Source organism: Pongo abelii, chromosome 12 (assembly GCF_028885655.2).
Source record: "Pongo abelii isolate AG06213 chromosome 12, NHGRI_mPonAbe1-v2.0_pri, whole genome shotgun sequence".
Classification (NCBI taxonomy): Eukaryota; Metazoa; Chordata; class Mammalia; order Primates; family Hominidae; genus Pongo; species Pongo abelii.
Genome location: NC_071997.2, coordinates 47,326,535 through 47,348,139, shown reverse-complemented (window position 1 = coordinate 47,348,139; position 21,605 = coordinate 47,326,535). Strand labels below are relative to the sequence as shown.

General features: G+C 39.7%; 1 protein-coding gene across 2 annotated transcripts in view; it reads left to right on the top strand.

Moving 5' to 3' along the window:
• DNAH6 (dynein axonemal heavy chain 6) overlaps window positions 1-21,605 on the top strand; it is a 325,727-nt gene that overhangs the window by 236,790 nt on the left and 67,332 nt on the right. For both annotated transcript variants that reach the window (XM_024242264.2, XM_054547993.1), the window contains one exon: window positions 8,156-8,325. In XM_024242264.2, coding sequence (XP_024098032.2) covers window positions 8,156-8,325 — 170 coding nt within the window. The remainder of the gene's footprint in view (window positions 1-8,155; window positions 8,326-21,605) is intronic.

The following is a 21,605-nucleotide window of genomic DNA, read 5'->3' as shown; positions in this document are numbered from 1 at the left end:
CAGCTATTGTCCTTTCAGTATAATGTTGGCTGTGGGTTTGTCATTCATGGCTCTCATTATTTTGAGGTATGTTCCTTTGATGCCTAGTTTGTTGAGGATTTTTATCATAAAGCGATGTTGAATTTTATCAAATGCTTTTCCTCATCTATTGAGGTGATCATATGGTTTTTGTTTTTAGTCCTGTTTATGAGGTGAATCACATTTATTGATTTGTATATGTTGAATCGTCCTTGCATCCCAAGAATAAGGCTCACTTGATTATGATGAATTAACTTTTTTATATGCTGCTGTATTCGGTTTGTTAGTATTTTGTTGAAGATTTTTGAGTCTATTTTCATCAGGGATATTGGCCTTAGTTTTCTTTTCTTTTTGTGTCTGTGCCAGATATTTGTATCAGGATGATGCTAGCTTCATAGAATGAGATAGTGAGGAGTCCCTCCTCCTCAATTTTTTGAATAGTTTCAGTGGAATTGGTACCAGCTCTTCTTTGTACATCTGGTACAATTTGGTTGTAAAGGGCTTTTTTTCCGTTAGTTGGCTGGTTGGTAGGTTTTTATTCCTGATTGAATTTCATTACTCATTATTAATCTGTTTAGGATTTTTGTTTTTTTTTGGGTTCAATCTTGGGAGGTTGTGTGTTTCCAGGAATTGATCCATTTCTCTAGATTTTTCTAGTTTGTATGCATAGAGATGCTCATCATAATACCCACTGAGGATCCTTTATACTTCTGGGGGATCATTTGTGATGTCACTTTTGTTATTTCTGATTATGATTATGGATCTTCTGTCTTTTTTTCCTTGTTAATCTAGCTTATGGTCTATCAATCTTGTTTATCCTTTCGAGAAACCAATTTTTTGTTTCATTGATCCTTTGTATGGTTTTTGAGGTCTCAATTTTGTTCATTTCTGCCCTGATTATAGTTCTTTTATTTCTTCTGCTGGTTTGGAGTTTCATTTGTTTTATTTTTCTATTTCCTTTAGGTACAAGGTTATTTTGTTAATTTGAGATGTTTCTAACTTCTCGATGTCGTTTCTAACTTCTCGATGTAGTTTTTCAGTGCTATAAACTTTCCTTTAACACTGCTTTGCTGCATCCCAGAGGTTTTGACACATTCCTTGTCTGTTTTCATCTGTTTCAAAAAAGTTTTTTACTTGTGCCTTGATTTCATTGTTTACCCAAAAGTCATTCAGGAGCAATTTGTTTAGTTTCCACATAATTTTATGGCTTTGAGAGATCTTCTGTGTATTGATTTCTATTTTTATTTCACTGTTGTCTCAGAAGATGCTCAGTATGATTTTGATATTTTTGTGTTTATTGAGACTTGCTTTATGACCAAGCATGTGGTCAATTTTAGAGTATGTTCCATATGCAGATAAGAAGAATGGGTATCTTGTGGTTGTTAGGGAGAGTATTCTGTAGATGTCTATTAGGTCCAAATGGTCATGTCGAATTTATGTCCAGAATTTGTCAATTTTCTGCCTCAGTGATCTATCAAATGCTATCAGTGGGGTGTTGTGTGTTGTGCGACCATTGTTGTGTACTGCCAAGGTCTTTCATTAAGCCTAGATGTGCTTGTTTTATGAATCTGGGTACTCCAATGTTGGATACACATATATCTAGGACACTTAAGATGTTTTGTTGAATTGAGCCCCTTATCGTTATTTAATGCCCTTCTTTGTTCTTTTTTATTTTTGTTGGTTTAAATCCTGATATAAGAACAGTAATCCTTGCTTTTTTTTGTTTTCCGTTGCATGACATATCTTTCTCCATCCCTTTACTTTGAGCCTATAGGTGTCATAACATGTAAGACTGGGTCTCTTGATGATAGAAGAATGGGTCTTGTTTTTTCATTCAATTTGATACTTTATGTATTTTAAGTTGAGCATTTAGGCCATTTATGTTCAAAGTTAAAATTGATATATGAGGTTTTGTTGCTGTCATAATGTTGTTAGCTTAGTTGCTTTGTAGTCTTTATTGTATAGTTGCTTTATGGGTTCTGTGGGCTATATGCTTACATGTGCTTTCATGGTAGCAAGCATTATTCTTTTGTTTCCACATTGAGAACTCCCTTAAGCATGTATTGTAGGGCCAGTCTGGTGGTGGAAAATTCCCTTGGTGATTACTTGTTTGGGAAACACTTTATTTCTCCTTCATTTATGAAGCTTAGCATGGAAGGATGTGAAATTCTTGGCTGACATTTATTTTCTTTAAGAATACTAAAAATAGCCCCAGTTTCTTCTGACTTGTAAGGTTTGTGCTGAAAAGTCTGATGTTAGTCTGATAGGTTCCCTTTATAAGCAACATGATCCTTTTCTCTAGGTGCCTTTAAAGTTCTTTCTTTCACGTGGACTTTGGTTAGTCCTATCCCTCCTATCCATCCCCAAGTGTGTCTTGGGAATGGTCATCTTGTGTAGCATCTTATAGGAGTACTCTGGATTTCTTATGTTTGCATGTCAACCTCTCTAGCAAGATTGGGGAAATTTTCCTGAATTATATCCTCAAATATGTTTTCCAAGTTGCTTATTCTCTCTTCTTCTCTCTCATGAATGCCAGTAAGTTATAGGTTTGGTCACTTTACATAATCCCATATTTCTCAAAGGCTTTGTTCATTTTTTAAATTCTTTTTTACTTTTGTCTGACTGGGTCATTTTGACAGATTGGTCTTCAAGCTCTGAAAGTCTTTCTTTTGCCTGGTCTAGTCTGTTGTTAAGGCTTCCATTTGTATTTTGAATTTCCTGATGCGAATTTTTCAATTCCAGGACTTCTGTTGGTTTTGTTCTTAATATAACTATGTTGTCTTTCATATCTTCTGTTCTGTTCTTAATATAGCTATGTTGTCTTTCATATCTTGGATCATTTTTCTGGCTTCTTTGTGTGGGATTTCAACTTTCTCCTGGATCTCATTGAGTTTCTTTGCATCATATTCTGAATTCTACATCTGTCATTTCAGACATTTCATTCTGGTTAGGATCCACTGCTTGGGAGCTAGTGGGATCCTTTGGAGGTGATGCAACACTCTGGCTTTTTGTATTGCTGGGGTTCTGCACTGGTTACTCCTCATCTGAGAGAGCTGATACTTCTCTTTTTTTTTTTTTTTTAATTTGCTATCATTTGGATGGGGCTTCTTGTTTATTTGTTTTTCCCTTCAGGGTATGACTGTGATGTATATTGTGTATGATTAATTGGCTTCATTTCTAGGTGCTTTCAGAGTGCCAACTCTCTGTACAGGTTCCTTGATTGCAAGTAGGTTCATGCAGTGGCTTTCTCAGAAGTTGCTTGTTGTAGCAATGTAATTTTATTTGGTGGCGTAATTCAGGATGCAGTCTAGTAGATGGTGCTTAAGAGTAAGAACTGATGGGTACAAGCAGGGGTGGAAGCACTAGAGAAGTACAAAAAGCACCTCTGCAGAGCACATTCACCCTCAGTAGCATGGAGCTGCTGGAGAAACTTGAGACGCAGACTCTTTCAACCTGCATTCCCCAGACCCCAAAGTGAAGAGTCACTCCCAAATCCATGACAGGGCGCTGATAAGAAGGGTGGTGGAGCAAGTGTGACCCCCTCTCCATGTCCATTCCCAGGCTTTGGTGGTACCACCTTCAGTGGCTGGCACTGCACTCATGTTTTCTTTTATCCAAGGGGGTCTTTGGTGGGCTGCACTCTCCCCTCCTTTAGGGACAGTCTGCATCAAGGGTTAGATCTCCAGGGGAGTGGAGTCTGCCTCCCTCCCACTCCTCAGAGCTGGTGGGGCACTGTTCCCCAACTGACCAAGGAAACAAGCTGGGACACCCCGTTATGACCCATGCAGACCAGTTCTAGGTTGCAAAACTGTCTCTGGCTGAAAGTCTTGCCCTCTGGGAAAAACCTCAACTTCAGCTACTCTCCTCCCACTCCAGTCTTGTGATGGGAGAGAGCGTAATTCCACCACCTACTACTGGGGCACTCTCCACACTCACTGCTCAATTCTGCCTGTGGGGACCCTTCTCCCCTTCCAGAACAAGCACTTTAATCTCACCTAAGACCAAAATGCTTGCTGTGGCCACCACTGCCAGGTTACCAAACATTGGCTCTAACCTCTCAAAATGGTGCCAGCCATGGGCTTGCACCTAGAGAGTGGGAAGCCCCTCTCAGGCGAGCAGCATGGACGAGAAGCTGTGAGGAGTGTGGTCCACTCAAGTCTCAGTCTCATAGCAGCTGGTAGCAAGGCATTGGGCATTGTCCTAGGTATATGTAGGAGAACCTTGGTCCCCTTTCCCTTCTTGGCTGGATGGCAGCAGCAGCCACATCAGCCCAAACTCAGGCCAAGGATGGGGCACAGCTCAACACTACATTCTCAAAATAGTGCCTTGGGCCTGAAAACAGGGAGGGCAAATCACTGCCCAGGCAGACAGCATGATCAAGAAGCTGTGGAGAGTGTGTTTCATTCACATCTGTCTCACAGCAGCCTGCTACAGAGCTGTGAGTATTGTCCTAGATATGAGTAGGATGACCTGGTCTCCCTGTTCTTCCTTAGCCAAGCAGAGGCTACAGCCACATCAGCCCAAACTAAGCAAAGCGTGGAGCTCAGCCCCGCATTAAACTCTCAAAAGGGCACCTTGGGCCTGGGGCTAAAGAGGGTGGGGCACCATTCAGGCAAGCAGCATAAGCAGGAAGCTGTGAGAAGTGTGGTCAACTCATATCTCAGTCTCAACAGCAGCTCATAGCAGGGCAGCAAGTACCCTATAGCAGGTGCGTGAGTGTGCCCATTCTCCCCTCTCCCTCCCTGGAGCAGCACAGTGGCTGCAGCTGTGTCTGTAAATCCCCAGGATCTGGGTTCTCAAAATGGCACCCAGCTGAGGCTGCACCAGGCTCGGATTCCTGTGGGATTGTTTGTGGGTTCCCTTTCTAGAGAAATGTCTCTGTACAATCTTTAGGCAGTTCCATATGTCAGGCACAAGGCCCTAGTGGGTCAAGGGTTTCTCCTGTAGCCAAGATCGTAAAACTCTGTTTTGGAGCTCCAGGGATTTCCCTTTTACTGTTTCCCTGCATCCAGGACCATCTCCCAGCCCAGTCAGTTACTGGCTGCGCAAGCTAACTTGAACCCTCTCCTTACTTCTGGTACTTCATGTCTCTTCTCTAATGAATCCAAGCATTCTCCTAGATTACCTGTTTGAAATGTGAGTATCTGCTTACTATTCTGGCTCTTCTCCATGGAGGCAGCACGCAATACCTGCATCTAGTCAGCCATCCTGACCTAAAACCTCAAAATACATCTTCTAATATTAATATTATTACAGCAAGCCTCTCTTAGTCAGTACTCCCACTCTATATATTTCTACACTCTTTACTTTCCATTTTTTGTGTGTCATCATTATGTTTTTGGTGTGTCTTAGTAGGATTTTGTTGTTGTTTTGAGGAACATGAAAGTCTTTCTTTTAACAGACAAATTTTAATCTGATTATATTTATTATGGCTATTGATTTATTTCAGTTCTTCTTGACTGGGGAAGATTTCCATTTGACAATGTCTAGAGACATTTTTGTTTGCCACAACTGGGGTAGTGCTACTGGCATCTGGTGGGTAGAGACCAGAGATGCTACTATACATCCTACAGTGCTCAGAACAACCCTCCATAACAAATAACTACAGCATCCAAAATGTCAGTATTAGTAAAGTTAAGAAACTCTGATCTGTTTGGACTTACATTGGTCATCTTCATTTTGGGCATATTTTTCTTGCCAGCTTTTTCTTTGCTTCCTTTTTTCTTCTTTCTTCTTCCTTTCTTTATATCCTTTATTTCTCCTCTCCTTCCTTTCTTCTTCAGTTGCATCATCCACACTCTTTATTTTCCCCTCTACTGATTTGAAATTCTATTTTTATTTTTTGGTAATTACTCTTATACTTCTAATATGAATATTTATTTAACTTAGTGTACCCAGCAAGTGTGGTGGTTTAAAGTCTGCATTAACCAGAATTTCTAAGATCCTAATAGATTTATTGGATTTCTAAATGAAGACTAGGGGGAAAAAAAGCTGTTCAATAAATGCATTAACTTATGGAAAAGTGCATTCCCCCCAGTCTTTTGTCCCCCCCCCAGTAAAAATTGTTTCTATATTATGCACCGGTTAAATGAGACAGCTAGAGGTAGAGAGAGAACACAAGAAGAAAAATACTCATAGAAGAAACCCAGAGATGGACAGTTAGGGACAGACACAAAGCAGAAAGGGCTAAATGGAGCCTCATCTACACAGAGGCGAGGGAAGAGGGAAGGTGTGGAGGTTGAGAAGCAAAATAGTTATAGGGACAACTCATAATTTTTTGATAAAACCACCATGTGTTATCCATGTCTTTGAGATTAAAATTGCAACAATTTAAAAAAACTTTCCTGTTTTTATGTGCTAGATTTCAAGGTTTATTCCAGAAATGCTACAGACTTATGAAGGTTTGTACATAGTTTGATAGGATGGCTGGTATTCTAAAAGTGAGCTTTAGATATTTGCAAGTGATGTTTAATTCCATTGTCAATCTTACCTTCAGAAACTTCCTAATTGCCTTAATCTTTTGTCTTTCATGATTTCTAAGTGCTTCATGTCCTATTAATTGGGAGTTATTTAAAATATGCATTATTAAGCCAGGTGCAGTGGCTCACGCCTGTAATCCTAGCAGTTTTGGAGGCTGAGGCGGGTGGATTGCCTGAGCTCAGGAGTTGGAGACCAGCCTGGCCAACATGGTGAAACCCCATCTCTACTAAAATACAAAAAATTAACCTGGTGTGGTGGTGTGCACCTGTAGTCCCAGCTATTCAGGAGGCTGAGGCTGGAGAATTGCTTGAACCTGGGAGGCAAAGGTTACGGTGAGCCGAGAACACGCCACTGCACTCTTGCCTGGGCAACAGAGCAAGACTCTGTCTCCAAATGAATAAATAAATAATGCATTATTAGATACCATCTTCTAATGCATATTTTATGCATTATTTTCTCCCATCATTACCTGGAGTCCTAATGATTACACAATAAATAATGAGAACCTCACTGGAAAAGGAGTCCTTTTGCAATACGTTGTTCTGCTACCTGGTCTTCAGAATAGTGCAAACACCTTTAACTAAAGAGTATTGTGGCATGGTATGCTTTGTGGTCTCATACCTTGTAATTGTCTATATTCCATATATAAATTATAAATCTTGCAAAGATGAACACTACCCCAAGGCCATGGTCAGAAGTGTCACTAAATTTTTGTGTCACTAGCTTTCTGATTGCTATGATTAAGCCCCCAGAGGAGAGCCCCTGCAGACAAGCTAGAGAAAGTTGTTTTCTAGCCTGAAATGCAAGCCAACAATTGTGCCTAATGGCCAACCCAAGAAACCTGTTTCCTGTTTCCTCACTGGAGAACACACTAGTTATTTTGGCTTTCTGAAAGGCTTATACCATATGCATTCTGTACCTACAGAAGTGTCGGTGCGAATTCTTAGTACATGTTATAACCGTTGTAAGAACTATGATCCTAACTTTCATACAAGATACAAATCCATTTCTTATAAATATTCTACAGCCAGGGAGCAGGGGATGATGTATCATTTATTAGGGCATAATGTAAATATGTCAACGTATTCAGCTATTATTTATAGTGTTCAAATTACATATGCCAGAATTTTCAGTTTACTTCATTTATCATAGACTGATTTTATTTTTTTTCTTGCTTTTTCTTCTACCTCTAACAGTGATTATTTGACATATTTTTATGCTATTTTCTGGCACACCTTGGTTCATTTTATTATGTTTTTATTATGGATTTGTTATTTTTATTAATATAAGAACCTACTTTGTCCCATTTAATTATGTTTGCTTTGAATTCTAGTTAACTCAATATTACCCTTATCACTTCAATCTTCTTTTTGCTCGCATTTGCTTAAGTATCTCTATGCATCCTTTTGTTTTTAACCTTCCTAATATTTTGTTTTGTTTTTGTTTTTTGTAAGTGGTTTGCTGCTATTTTCTGATTACATTTTAAACTCTTTACTTTTTGATTAGGTTGGGTAGCAGGGGAGACTGATGTATTTACAGTATACTTGTGGTTAAAACTGATAGTAAATATAGAGATATTTTTAAATTACCAAACATTATTTAATTTCAAAGCCAAAACAAATCTAATCAAATTATCTTTTTTAAATTGTATTTCCAGGATCTTTTGAGACTTATATTAACCCACAGGAATGGGAAGGCTATTCTAAAATGAAACACGAAGATAAACACATGAGACAGGAAAAGGAGGCTGCACACCAAGATCTGTGGAGTGCAGGATTGAGTTCTTTCCATAAGCTAATTCTTATTAAATGTTGTAAAGAAGAAAAGGTAGGGCATTTTTTTAATTAAAGGACTGTGTTACAATTATTTCTACTAAAGCTCACTAGCCAGTTATGATTTATAAATTTATTTGAGGGTGTTTGGGAGATGACTCAAAAAAATGAAACATGGGCTGAGCGCTGTGGCTCATGCCTGTAATCCCAGCACTTTGGGAGGCCGAGGCGGGTGGATCACGAGGTCAGGAGATCAAGACCATCCTGGCTAACACGGTGAAACCCCGTCTCTACTAAAAATACAAAAAAAATTATCCGGGCGTGGTGGCGGGCGCCTGTAGTCCCAGCTACACGGGAGGCTGAGGCAGGAGAATGGTATGAACCCAGGAGGCAGAGCTTGCAGTGAGCCGAGATCGTGCCACTGCACTCCAGCCTGGGCGACAGAGCAAGACGCTGTCTCAAAAAAAAAGAAAAAAAAGAAACATGGTTCTGTGTTATTACTAGAACATAATGTTTTATATAGAGAATTATGGAAGAGAGCCAGCCAGGGCCGTGGTTATCCTTTCCCTGGTGTGTGCCATTAGAGTACTGTGCTCTCTGCTGAAGGGATGGAGTCTGTTGGGAAGCTTTAGAAGGGAAATAATGGGCCTTTCAGATCTTGACAACAATGGAGAGGAGACATTTGAAGGGTACAAAGCCATAGTTACCAGGACCTGTTTGAAGATGAAAGAAATTATGGCAGTCTGAATTAAGACAGAGGTAGTAGATTAGAGAGATGAAGGGGGGCATGGAGATGAGGCAACTGATATGGCCCCCGGTTTCTGTTTGCATGCCAAAGGGGATAGTTGTGCCAACAACTAAGCAAATGAGAAAGGAGTAATGTGTGAGAGAAAGATGCTGTTGATTCTACAGCTATCAGAGTGGATAGCAGTCTGAAAGTCAGCTCATATGGAAGTAGGAAACTGTAGAGAGATATATGAATTAGAAATAAATACTTGGGAATCAGCATTCAGTTGGAAAGTAAAACTGTGGGAGTTGTTAGGATCGTAGAGGAATAAGACATAATAGAATAAGAGGAAAGATGGGCAAAAAGTGAAGCTCTGATTACCACCAACTTTTAAAAGGCGGAGAGAAAGGATAAGGAGCCCATGAGAAGAAATAGCAGAGGGTCAGGAAAAGCACTAGGAGAAAAAAAAAAGTGTCATGGAAGCCAAGGAGGTGCAAGTTTCAACACAGCACAAGTTATCAACAGAATGAATGAAGCATTCATGGCAATTCCAGTTTCTATGCATTTAGATATAATTCCTAATTTTATTGTTAATAAGGGTATAATATTATCTGCTAAGGATTTGATTGATGAGTTTCAGAAAGCATTAGGGAAAAATGGAGATTGTTCCTTTGGGAAAAGGGAGAAAAAACTAACTGGAAAAGATGAAAGCATATTTGGGAGGTGTTGATGCTATGTTGTAGGATTTTCTGCTACTCTGTGTGTTAGTCTGCTTTGCATTGCTATAAAGGAATGCCTGAGGCTGGGTAATTTATAAAGAAAGGAGGTTTATTTGGCTCACAGTTCTGCGGCTGTGCAAGCATGACACCAGCATTTTCTTGGCTTCTGGTGAGGCTTCAGGAAGCTTTTACATATGGTGAAAGGCAAAGGGGGAGCAGGCACATCACATGGTGAGAGAGGAAGCAAGAAAGAGGGGAAGGAGTCACCAGACTGTTTTAAACGTCTATCTCTTATGTGAGCTACTAGAGCAAGAATTCACTCATTTCTATGGAGAGGGCACCAAGCAATTTAGAGGGATCCACCTCCATGACTCAAACACCTCCCACTAGGCCCTACCTTCAATATTGGGATCACATTTCAACATGAGATTTGGAGGGGACAAACATCCAAACTACATTATTCCACTCCTGGCCCCCAAAATCTCATGTCCTTCTCATATTAAAAAATATAATCATGCCTTCCCAACAGTCCTCAAACTCATCCCAGTGCTAACTCAAAGTTTCAAAGTCCAAAGTCTCATCTAAGACCCAAGGCAAGTTCCTTCCACCTATGAACCCATGAAATCAAAAACAAGTTATTTACTTCCAAGACACAATGGTGATTTGGGCATTGGGTAAACATTCCAATTCCAAAAGGGAGAAATCAGCCAAAAGGAAAGGGCAACAGGCTCCATGCAAGTCTGAAACCCCGTAGGGAAGACACTAAATCTTAAAGCTCCAGAATAATCCTTGACACCATGTCCTGCATCCTGAGCACACTGGTGCAAAGTGTGGGCTCCCAAGGCCTTAGTAAGCCCTGTCCCCATGGCCTTTTGGGGAGCTGTCCATGTTGACTGCCCTACTGGGTTGTAGTTGAATGCTTATGGCTTTCCCAGACTAAGGGTGTGCACTGCCAGTATCTCTACCATTCTCACAGCTCCACTAGGCAGCACCCCGGTGGGGACTCTGTGTGGGGGCTGTAACCCCACATTTTCCCTTGGCACTACTCTAGTAGGGTCTTTGAGGATCCCACCCCTACAACAGGCTTCTTCCTGGGCACCCAGGCTTTCCAATACATCTGAAATCTAGGTGGAAGCTGCCAAGCCTCCTTCACTCTTTCATTCTGCCCAACTGCAGACTTAGCATCACATGGAAGCCACCAAGGCTTATGGATTGTGCCCTCCAGAGTAGCAGCTCAAGCTGTACCTGGAGCCCTCTGAGCCAAGGGTAGAGTTGGAGATATTGGGATTTGGGGAGCAGCTTCCATAGGTGGCTCAGGACAGCGACGCCCAAGTCTTGTCTACTGAAACTATTCTTGCCTCCCAGGGCTCTGGAACTGCAATGGAAGGGACTACCTGGAAGATTTCTGAAATGCCTTTGAAGTCTTTTTTCCCCTTGCCTTGAATGGTAGCACCTGGCTCCCATTTAGTCATACTAATCTCTCTAGCAAGTGGTTGTTCTGCAGGCCTCTTAGAATCCTTTCCTGAAAATGCTCTTTCTTTCCCTACCACATAAGCAGGCCACAGATTTTCCAAATTTTTACCCTCAGTTTCCCTTTTAATTATAAGTCGCAACTTTAAGTCATTTCTTTCCTTCCATATCTGATTGTAGGCTGTTAGAAGGAGCTGTGGCACTTACTGACCACTTTGTGGTGAAAAAATTAGATTATGAAAAATTTGAAATTTCTTCCACCAGATAACCTAGGTCATCACTCTTAAATTCAACCTTCCACAAACTCCTAGTGCACGGACACAATACAGCCAAGTCCTTTGCTAAGGCATAACAAGGGTGACCTTTGTTCCAGTTCCCAGTAAGTTCCTTATTTCCATCTGAGACTTCATCAGCCTGGCTTTCACGGTTCATATTTCTGTCAGCATTTGGTCACAACTTAGTCTCTAAGAAGTCCCAAACTTTCCCTCATCTTCCTGTCTTCTGAGCCCTCCAAATTCTTCTAGTCTCTTCTCATTACTCAGTTCAAATCTGCTTCCACATTTTCTGGTATCTTTGTAGCAATGCCCCATTCCCCAGTACCAATTTTCTGTATTGGTCCATTTTGCATTGCTATTTAGAAATACCTGAGGCTGGATAATTTATAAAGAAAGGAAGTCCATTGGGCTCACAGTTCTTCAAGCTCTACAAGTATGGCAGCAACATCTTGTTGGCTTCTGGTGAGGCCTCAGGAATCTTTTACATATGGTGAAAGGCAAAGGGGGAGCAAACATGTCACATGGTGTGAGAGAGAGCAAGAAAGAGGGGAGAGAGGCACCAGACTCTTTTAAACAACTAGCTCTTATATGAACTAATAGAGTGAGAACTCACTCGTTTCTGTGGGGAGAGCACCAAGCCATTCATGAGGGATCCACCTCCATGACCCAAACACCTCCCACTAGGCCCCACCTCCAATATTGGGAATCACATTTCAACATGAGATTTGGAGGGGACAAACATTCAAACTATGTCACTCTGTAGGAACACAGAAAATAAGTTATGTGGTTGACCTTAAATACAGATGATTATAATAAAAGAATAGAGAATACAAGACCATTGAGAGTGTTGGTAAGAGTAGTTATAGGAAAATGAAGAGATATAGAAAGGGCTTATAGACTGGGAGAACAACAAGTAGGTGGAAATTTCTTTGAGAAATGATGTAGTTAGACTAGGGATGTGGCACAGCTGGAAAGATGGGAGAGGTTATAATCAAAATTGAGCTTAAAATTTCTAATGGGGAGCAGTTCCAAGTGATGACAATGTTCTGAGGTTGACCATGGGTATGGGTGACTGTGAAAGACATAGGACGTGCACTGAAGTTAGAAGCCAAGGAACTGCAAGGTTAGGCCGTTGGATGTCCACATGAACCCTGAACCTGGGTTGTGTCATCTCAGATGGTGCCTGGGATGCAGTAGATAAATTAGTAACACTTTGTTCAGTGGAACAGACATGTAATAGAAAGGAAGGCTGGCTGTGATCCAGGTGGAAAGTCTCCAGTGAATATGGACAATAGCTACCAGGTTGAGTGGTGAAAACATGAGAGGATGACTAGATGCCATGAGTCAAAAAAAGGAATTTTCTAAATAAAGACATTGAAGCTAGAAAATTACAGACTATGAAAATTTTTGCAAGACATACAATCTGATTTCTTTAACAACATATTTTGTTTGTTTGCTTTTCAAAGGTAAATAGGAGACAATGAAGTTTATAGATTAGAAGAGACTTAGGAGACAAAATAATCTCTATGTATAAGCTTTATTTAGATCCTAACTTAACATACTAAATATACATAATTACATACTGTTAAATATACACAATAACATACTATTATTTAAATATACGCTCACATACATTTATAATTTATTCAGGGAAATGTGAACACTACATATTTGATAATATTAAGGAATTATTGTTAATTTTTTAGATGTAATTGTGGTACTGTGATTATGGTTTTTTTGTTTGTTTGTTTGTTTGTCTGGTTGGTTTGGGTTTTTTTTTTGGAGATGGAGTCTCTCTCTGTTGCCTGGGTGGGAGTGCAGTGGCATGATCTCCACTCACTGCAACCTCCGCTCAAAGGATCCTCCCACTTCAGCCTCCCAAGTAGCTGGGACCATAGACATGTACCACCACGCCCTGCTAATTTTTGTATTCTTTTTGTAGAAATGGGGTTTCGCCATGTTACCCAGGCTGGTCTTGAACTCCTGAGCTCAGGTGTTCCTCCCACCTTGGCCTCCCCAAAGTGCTGGGATTACAGGTGTGAGCCACCATGCCTGGCCTATGTGTTTATACTTTTTTAAAGAGCCTTTGTCTTGTAGAAACATATTGAATTACTAAAGGATAAGATCATATGATGCATTAGATTTACTTTAAAATAATCCTAGAGGCTGAGGGAGTGGGTGGGTGTGTTAATGAAATAAGATTGGCCTTGTACTAAAAAATGTTGAAGGTGGGTGAAGCATCAAGTTCACTATTCTCTCATTTTATATGTACTTGAAATTTTCCATAGTAAAAAAAAAATATTTTGACTCTTAGTCACATCCTTGAACACCTAAACTCCCTTGCAACATGTATAGGATAGCTGTCCACATGTGACCAAATCTACAAACAGTAGACACTGTCATACCAAATTCACAGAGGTTTCATTGAAAATTCTTATCAATGCCTTCAACCAAAAACCTTACCCAGGTTATGATACCAAACAATTGGTAGCATATATTCACAAATCAACACTAATCAGAACCCAGATTAGGTTTCAGAAATTAAGAGCTAGACACCCATTACAGAGAGCACAGGAACCTGGATCAGCCAAGACCAAGGACAGTATCACCTGAAGAAAAGATTCAAGTATGACAGTGTTGTCCCAGCTACACCTCCTACCAATTAAAGCCCTCATCAAAGCATTTAGGAACAATCCTTACCCTGCTATTGATGCCAAAGAACAACTTACTAAAGAAATTGGGGCTCAAGAGTGAAGAATCCAAATTCCATTTCAAAACTGAAGATCTAGATTCCCCTGACTAGAGAAAAAGAGTATGTAAAGAAGCCTTAGAACTAAGACAAGACGAGAAACAAGACCTCTGTGATGAGAGAGTTCAGGGTAACCAAACTGTTGTTTCCAGGTCTGTTCACAAACGGAGCTTATTGGGCGTCCAGTGCCTCTATATGTTGGAATCAACTGCTCTATTGGGAGAAGGAGGATAGTCCAACAAAACGGCTTCTGTGGAAAACTATAGTTTTACACGAAAACCAAGCCTTCTTCATAAATAGTGTGTTTAGACCTAAAGATAAAATTTCATTTCAAAAACTCTTAGTAAGCCACATGGTATAGGCTCATTGGAACTGCAACAGGAAATAGAATGCTCATCATCCCAATAATTCTTTCTTTGGCATCAATAGTGTCAACTTCTCAGGAAAAGATTATTAGGAATTTGAACTAGAAAGAGAAAAAAAAACTACCATAATTCAGAGATGAATAAAGCTTGCTTGATAGAGAATAATTCCTCACCACAGAATGAAGCTAAGTAAAGTTCTCTACACCAGTGTTCTCAAATTTTGGTGTACATCAGAATCATTTGGGGGTCTTGTTAAAACAGACTCCTGGGGCCCATCCCCCAGTTTCTGATTCAGTAGGTCTGGGCTAAAGACCAAGAACCTGCATTTCTTGGTTTTTTTGCAAACATACTTTGAGAACCACTCTTTTAAGGTGATTAAATATACATAAGGAGAAGCTGTTTTCAAAGCTATCGGAGAGATGAGGTCATGCATCGTTCCCTGAAGCATCTTGGTTTCCAAGGCTAAATCCACTGGGAACTCAAATGTTGGCAGGACTGGTGTTTCAATCCAGGTTTCCTCCACCTCACAAAGAAGGCAGTTTCTGTGACAGCTGGTTTTCTCTGTTGAAAACCATAGAGAAACCAGAATTATGATGAATCTCACTTAGAGCAACAATTGCAAGCTTTTCCCAAGTTGGTAAACCCCAGATGTATGAATGCAGTGTTAAGTCCTTATTGTTAATTCTGCCATGTGCTGACTATTTATTTAAGCAGAATATCCCATGGAAGAAAATTCCCCAAAAGAGTCTCATTGATGCTTGGCACAACTGCTTGCTAAGTAAGAAAGATCTCTATGTCATACAGATTAAGCAAGAGTTACTTGAAAATGTTTAAAATGCCACGTTAGCTGTCACAGACATACTCTTTGATCATGTGTAGTAACAACAAACAACTTTATTGAGGGATAATTTACTTATTATATAATTCACCCATTTAAGATATTCACTTCAATGGCATTTAAGATCTTCACAGAGTTGTGCAACCATCACAATTTAGAACATTTAATTACCCCTCGAAAAAATGCCATACCCACAGCCGTCATCCCCCAGTGCCATCATCACCAACACTAGTCTATTTCTGTCTCTACAGGTTTGCCTATTCTGTTTTTTTGTGTCCCGTCCTTTCATTTAACATAATATTTTAAAGATTCGTCTCTGTTGTATCAAGTGTCTGTACTTCATTCCCTTTTATTGCAAATAATATACTATTGCACGGATATGCCACATTTTATATATTCATTCTCAGTTGATGAACATTTATGTTGTTTCCACTTTCTGACTATTATGAATAATGCTGCCGTAAACATTTGTGTACAAGTTTTTGTGTGGACATGGGTTTTAATTTCTCTTATGTATTTACTTAATGAAATTGCTGCATTATATGGTATGTTTAACTTTTTGATGAACTGCCAGACTGTTTTCCTAAAAGGCTGTATCATTTTACATTCCCACCATCAGTGTATGAGGGTTCCAATTTCTCCACACCCTCACAACATTTATTATTATCTTTTTTATTATAGCCATCCTAGTGGGTGTGAGATGGTACCTTATGGCTTTGATTTGCATTTCCCTAATGATAATGAGCATCTTTTCTTGTGCTTCTTGGCTATTTGTGGAACTGTCTATTCAGATTCTTTACCATTTTTAACTAGATTATTTGTCTTTTTATCATGCAGTTGTAAAAGGTTTTTTTTAATATCCTAGCTACAAGTTTCTTATCAGATACATGATTTGCAAGAATGTTCTCCCATCCTATGGGCTGTCTTTTCACTTTCTTGATAGTGTCCTTTTGAAGCACAAAAGCTTTTAATTTTGATGACGTCCAGTTTATCTATTTTTTTTCTTCTGTTGCTTGTGCTTTTGGTGTCACAACTAAGAAACCGTTGCCTAATCCAAGGTCATAAATATTTACACCTTGGGAGAATTTACCCAGCACCCTGTTAAATATTTACCCAGCACCTTGGGAGGCCAAGGCAGGCAGATCACCTGATGTCGGGAGTTCGAGACCAGCCTGACCAACATGGAGAAACCCCGTCTCTACTAAAAATACAGAATTAGCCAGGTGTGATGGTACATACCTGTAATCCCAGCTACTCAGGAGGCTGAGGCAGGAGATTGGCTTGAACCCAGGAGGCAGAGGTTGTGGTGAGCCAAGGTCGCACCATTGCATTCCAGCCTGGGCAACAGGAGCGAAACTCTGTTAAAAAAAAAAAAAAAAAAGTACAGTTTGGGCTCTTACATTTAGGTCTTTGATACATTTTGAGTTAATTTTTTTTTTTGAGACATAGTCTCGCTCTGTCACCAGGCCAGAGTGCAGTGGCACGGTCTCAGCTCACTGCAACCTCCACCTCCCAGGTTCAAGCGATTCTCCTGCCTCAGCCTCCCAAGTAGCTGGGACTACAGGTGTGTGCCACCACACCCAGCTAATTTTTGTATTTTTAGTAGAGATGGGGTTTCACCATGTTGGCCAGACTGGTCTCCATCTCTTGACCTCATGATCCACCTGCCTTGGCCTCCCAAAGTGCTGGGATTACAGATGTGAGCCACCATGCCTGGCCTTGAGTTAATTTTTGTATATGGTGTGAAGTGTGAAATAAGAGTCCAACATTCTTTTTTTTTTTTTCTTTTCTTTTTGACGGAATTTTGCTCTTGTCGCCCAGGCTGGAGTGCAATGGCACAATCTCGGCTCACTGCAACCTCCGCCTCCTGAGTTCAAGCAATTCTCCTGCCTCAGCTTCCCAAGTAGCTGGGATTACAAGTGCTCACCACCACACCTGGCTAATCTTTTTGTATTTTTAGTAGAGACAGATTTCACCATGTTGGCCAGGCTGATCTCAAACTTCTGACCTCAGATGATCCACCAGCCTTGGCCTCCCAAAGTGCTGGGATTACAGGTGTGAGCCACCACGCCCGGCCCCAACTTCATTCTTTTGCATGTGGCTACCAGTTGTCACAGCATCGTTTGTTGAAAGACTACTCCTCACCCATGGAATGATTCTGGCACCCTTCCTGAAAATCAGTTGACTACAACTGTGAGAGTTTTTTTCCGAATTCTCAATTTTATTCCATTAGCCTGTGTGTCTATCCTTATTCCAATACCACACTGTCTTGATTACTGCAGCTTTGAAGTAAGTTTTACAATCCAGTAGCATGACTCCTCCAACTTTGTTTTCCTTTTTCAAGATTGTTTTGGCTATTCCAGGTCCCTTGAACTTTCACATGAGTTTTAGAATGAGCTTGTCAGTTCCTGAAAAGAAGCCAGCTAAGATTTTGATAAGAATGGCATTGAACCTGAAGAACGATTTGGGAAATATTAACCTCTTAACAACATTAAGTCATCTGATCTATGAACATGTGGTGTTTTTCCACTTATTTGGATCTTCTTTAACTTTATCCAACAATATTTCATAGTTCTCAGAGAAGAAGTTTTATACTTCTTTTGTTAAACTTATTTTTAAGTAATCTATTCTTTCTGATACTTTTGTAAATTGAATTGCTTTCTTAACTTTTGCTATGATTTAAATGTGTTCCCCAAAGTTCCTTTATTAGAAATTGAATCCCCAATACAGCAGTGTTAAGCAGTGATGAGATCATGAGGACGCTGAGCTCATGAATGGGTTAATGTCATTGTCATACGAGTGATTTAGTTATCACAAGAGTGGGCTTGTTATAAAAGCAAGTTTGGGCCTCTCTTGCTGTCTTGCTCTCTTGCCCTCTCTTGCCTTTCTGCCCTCCACCATGGGATGAGGCATTATAGAGGCCCTTGTCAGATACCATATCATGCTCTTGGACTTCCAGCCTCCAGAACCATAAGCCAAATAATTTATTTTCTTTATAAATTACCCAGTCTCAAGTATTCTATTATAGCAGCACAAAACAGACTAAAACCATTTTCTCCCTTCTCATTACTATTGTGTAGAAATACAGTTGATTTTTGTACATTTTTGTATCCTGCAACCTTGCCAAACTTGTTTATTGGTTTTAATAGTTTTTGAGTGAGTTCTCTAGTGTTTTATATATACAAAATCATGTCACCTTCACATAAAGATAAGTTTACTTCTTCTTTTCCAATCTAGATGCTTTTATTTTTCTTACTTAATTGCCCTAGGTAGAACCTACAATACAATGTTGAATAGATGTTATAAGAGCAGATCCTTGCCTTGTTCCTGATCTTAGAAGAAGAGCATTCAGTCTTTCATCATTAAGTATGATGTTAGCTGTCAGCTTTTCATAGATATCTTATATGGTTTGGCTGTGTCCCCACCCAAATCTCATCTTGAATTCCTATGTGTTGTGGGAGGGACCCAGTGGGAGGTAATTGAATCATGGGAGCAAATCTTTCCCGTGCTGTTCTCATGATAGTGAATAAGTCTCACGAGATCCGATTGTTTTGAAAAAGAGGAGTTCCCCTGCACAAGCATTCTCTCTTTGCCTGCTGCCATCCATGTAAGGCGTGACTTGCTCCTCCTTGCCTTCTGCCATGATTGTGAGGCTTCCCCAGCCACGTGGAATTGTAAGTCCAATTAAACCTCTTTCTTTTGTAAATTGCCCAGTCTCAGGTATGTCTTTATCAGCAGTGTGAAAATGGACTAATACACTATCCCTTATCAGGTTGAGGAAGTTCTCTTCTGTATTCCTAGTATGTGGAGTGTTTCTTTCAAGAATTTTTAAGCCACTATTTGGATCAAGTGAAGGAAGACATAGAAAAATTAAATAAATCGTGGAAGACTAATATTGAACTTGAGAAAGAAAGTTTACCTTGATGGATTTTTGCTGATAATACTGCTGCAAGAGTATGCAATAATTATTACCAATTTAAAGTTTGAGTTACTGCAATTCTCATAACCTGTTCAATGACCTATCCATTAGCCTTCTACAAGGAAACATACACTTCCTTATTCCACTTAACATTCTCTTATTTTTTCTTTAGGTCTCAGGAACTTGAATATGATGCTAAGAAGTGTAAGGACAAGGGTTCTATTATAATGCACAATTTCAGTAGGTCACCCAGGGTCCTGATAGGTCACCTAATACACTATAGCTTTAATAAGATTTGTCGCTAGTGAAGGATGAGCAGAGAATCCTTATTCCCAAATATTTAAACTTATCTTCTCATCCAGAGAAAACACAGAACCATGCCCTTTCTCTGGGCAGGTAATTCCCAGTCACAGAGAATTTTTCAGTGGTGAATTTGTGGACTCACCCATCAATACCTTCAAAAAAGTATTCCTCTGAAGCCGGGAATTGCCTTTGGAGATGCCAGATGGCTTCTGATGGAAAGGATAAACTGAAAAATGCTCTGAGGGCTTCAGCCAGAGACTGTGTGAAGGATCAAGCAGCAAAGCTAAAAAGAGAGTTTTAGGCAAAACATAATAGAATCACATATATCATAATGGGAAATTTAATTTTGTAAAAAAGAGAGAGGAGCTCCTAGCAAAGAACATGGTGATAAAGAAGGAAGAGATTGAACATTCTCTAATGATCCCGCAATCCAGACACAGGATTTTGCAGAGGACGATCTTTAAGAAATGCCTGTATATCTAGGCCTTATAGATTATAAGAAATCCAAACCATTTCCACAGCAAATTCTTACCATTACTGCCATCAAGATCTCCATGAGAATAGGACAGAAAAATATCCAAAAGAGGCACAGGGAGAAGTTGATCAGTTCCAGCCATGTGATATGAAGAAGCCCATGAGGACCAAGCAGGTCAGTGTCACTATCTAGGAACCTACAGCAGCACAGTACAGTGGAGCACAGAGAGAAAGACCTCAGCATAACTACAGAGTTAAGTCCACTGCAAATCCACTGCAGGATTGCAAGACTTTCTTGGGTAGAGTGGGATCTGATAAGGACTTTAAAAGTCAGGAAATGTATATACAGACTGCACAAAAGCTAAAGCTGAAGAACTGATCAAAAATGTCAAGCCAGGGAATCTTCCATACTCCTGCCATCTCAGCATGTTGTCAGTCATAAGGAAACACTCTCTATTCAGGCCATTATGCCAGTGATGGTTTCAACATCAGGAAGCAGGCCTGGTTCATTTATACTGACTAGAATAACTAAAACCAAAGAAATGACTAACTAAGATAGGAGTTACTATGTTATCTTTTGTATGAACAAGATCTTTAATACACTATTATAAACAGCAGAGAACTCTAAACCACCTAATACGAAAGTGGGGAGAACCATTTAGCAATGATAGTGAGATACAACCCTTGGGCTAGCATGCATACATAACTCACTTCTATGGTACAGCCCCTTCTTCCACCTGAGAATCATTCACCTTCCACCTTCCTGGAGAGACAACTAGCACTGGGACAAATCAAAGGACAGGAAACCGCATGCTAATTCTGCAGGAATCCTCTTCATAGCTTTAACTGATGCATCTCCTTTCTGTATTTTATGTACTTAACCATGTTCTTGGGTATATGTTTTGGGTGACTAGCGCCCAAATGAGGGTATGTTTTATGCACATTTATTTTCTGCATATTTAAAATGTTTCATAAAGAAAATTAGTTCACACACATGAGAAATTGCATGTTACATATGCTTGTAACAGACCAATAGCTTGTGATAAAGCCATTGAGAACCAAGATCACAATATAATATTAATGACAGTTTGTCCTGTTTGCGAGAAAAATATTTCTCCAACTTTTTAAGTTCAAAAGCATTTCATGAGTGTGTTACCATTTTGGTATTTAAATAGCAACCCCAAGAAATAAGTTATTTGTGTTTTGTATATTGTAATTCACTTTAAACTCTTGGAACAATTTTAGCAAAGTAAAAAGCAAATGGTTTATATAAGCAAGGCCTTTTGAAATAAAAACGATAAAAGAAGTTGTTCCAAAAATAGAGAAGGAGGGAATTCTCTCTAATACATTCTATGAGGCCAGTATTATCCTGATACCAAAAACAGATAAGGACACAACAAAAAAAGAAAACTATAGACCAATATCCCTGATAAATATAGACTCAAAAATCCCCAACAAAATACTAGCAAACTAATTCAATGGTACATCAAAAAGAT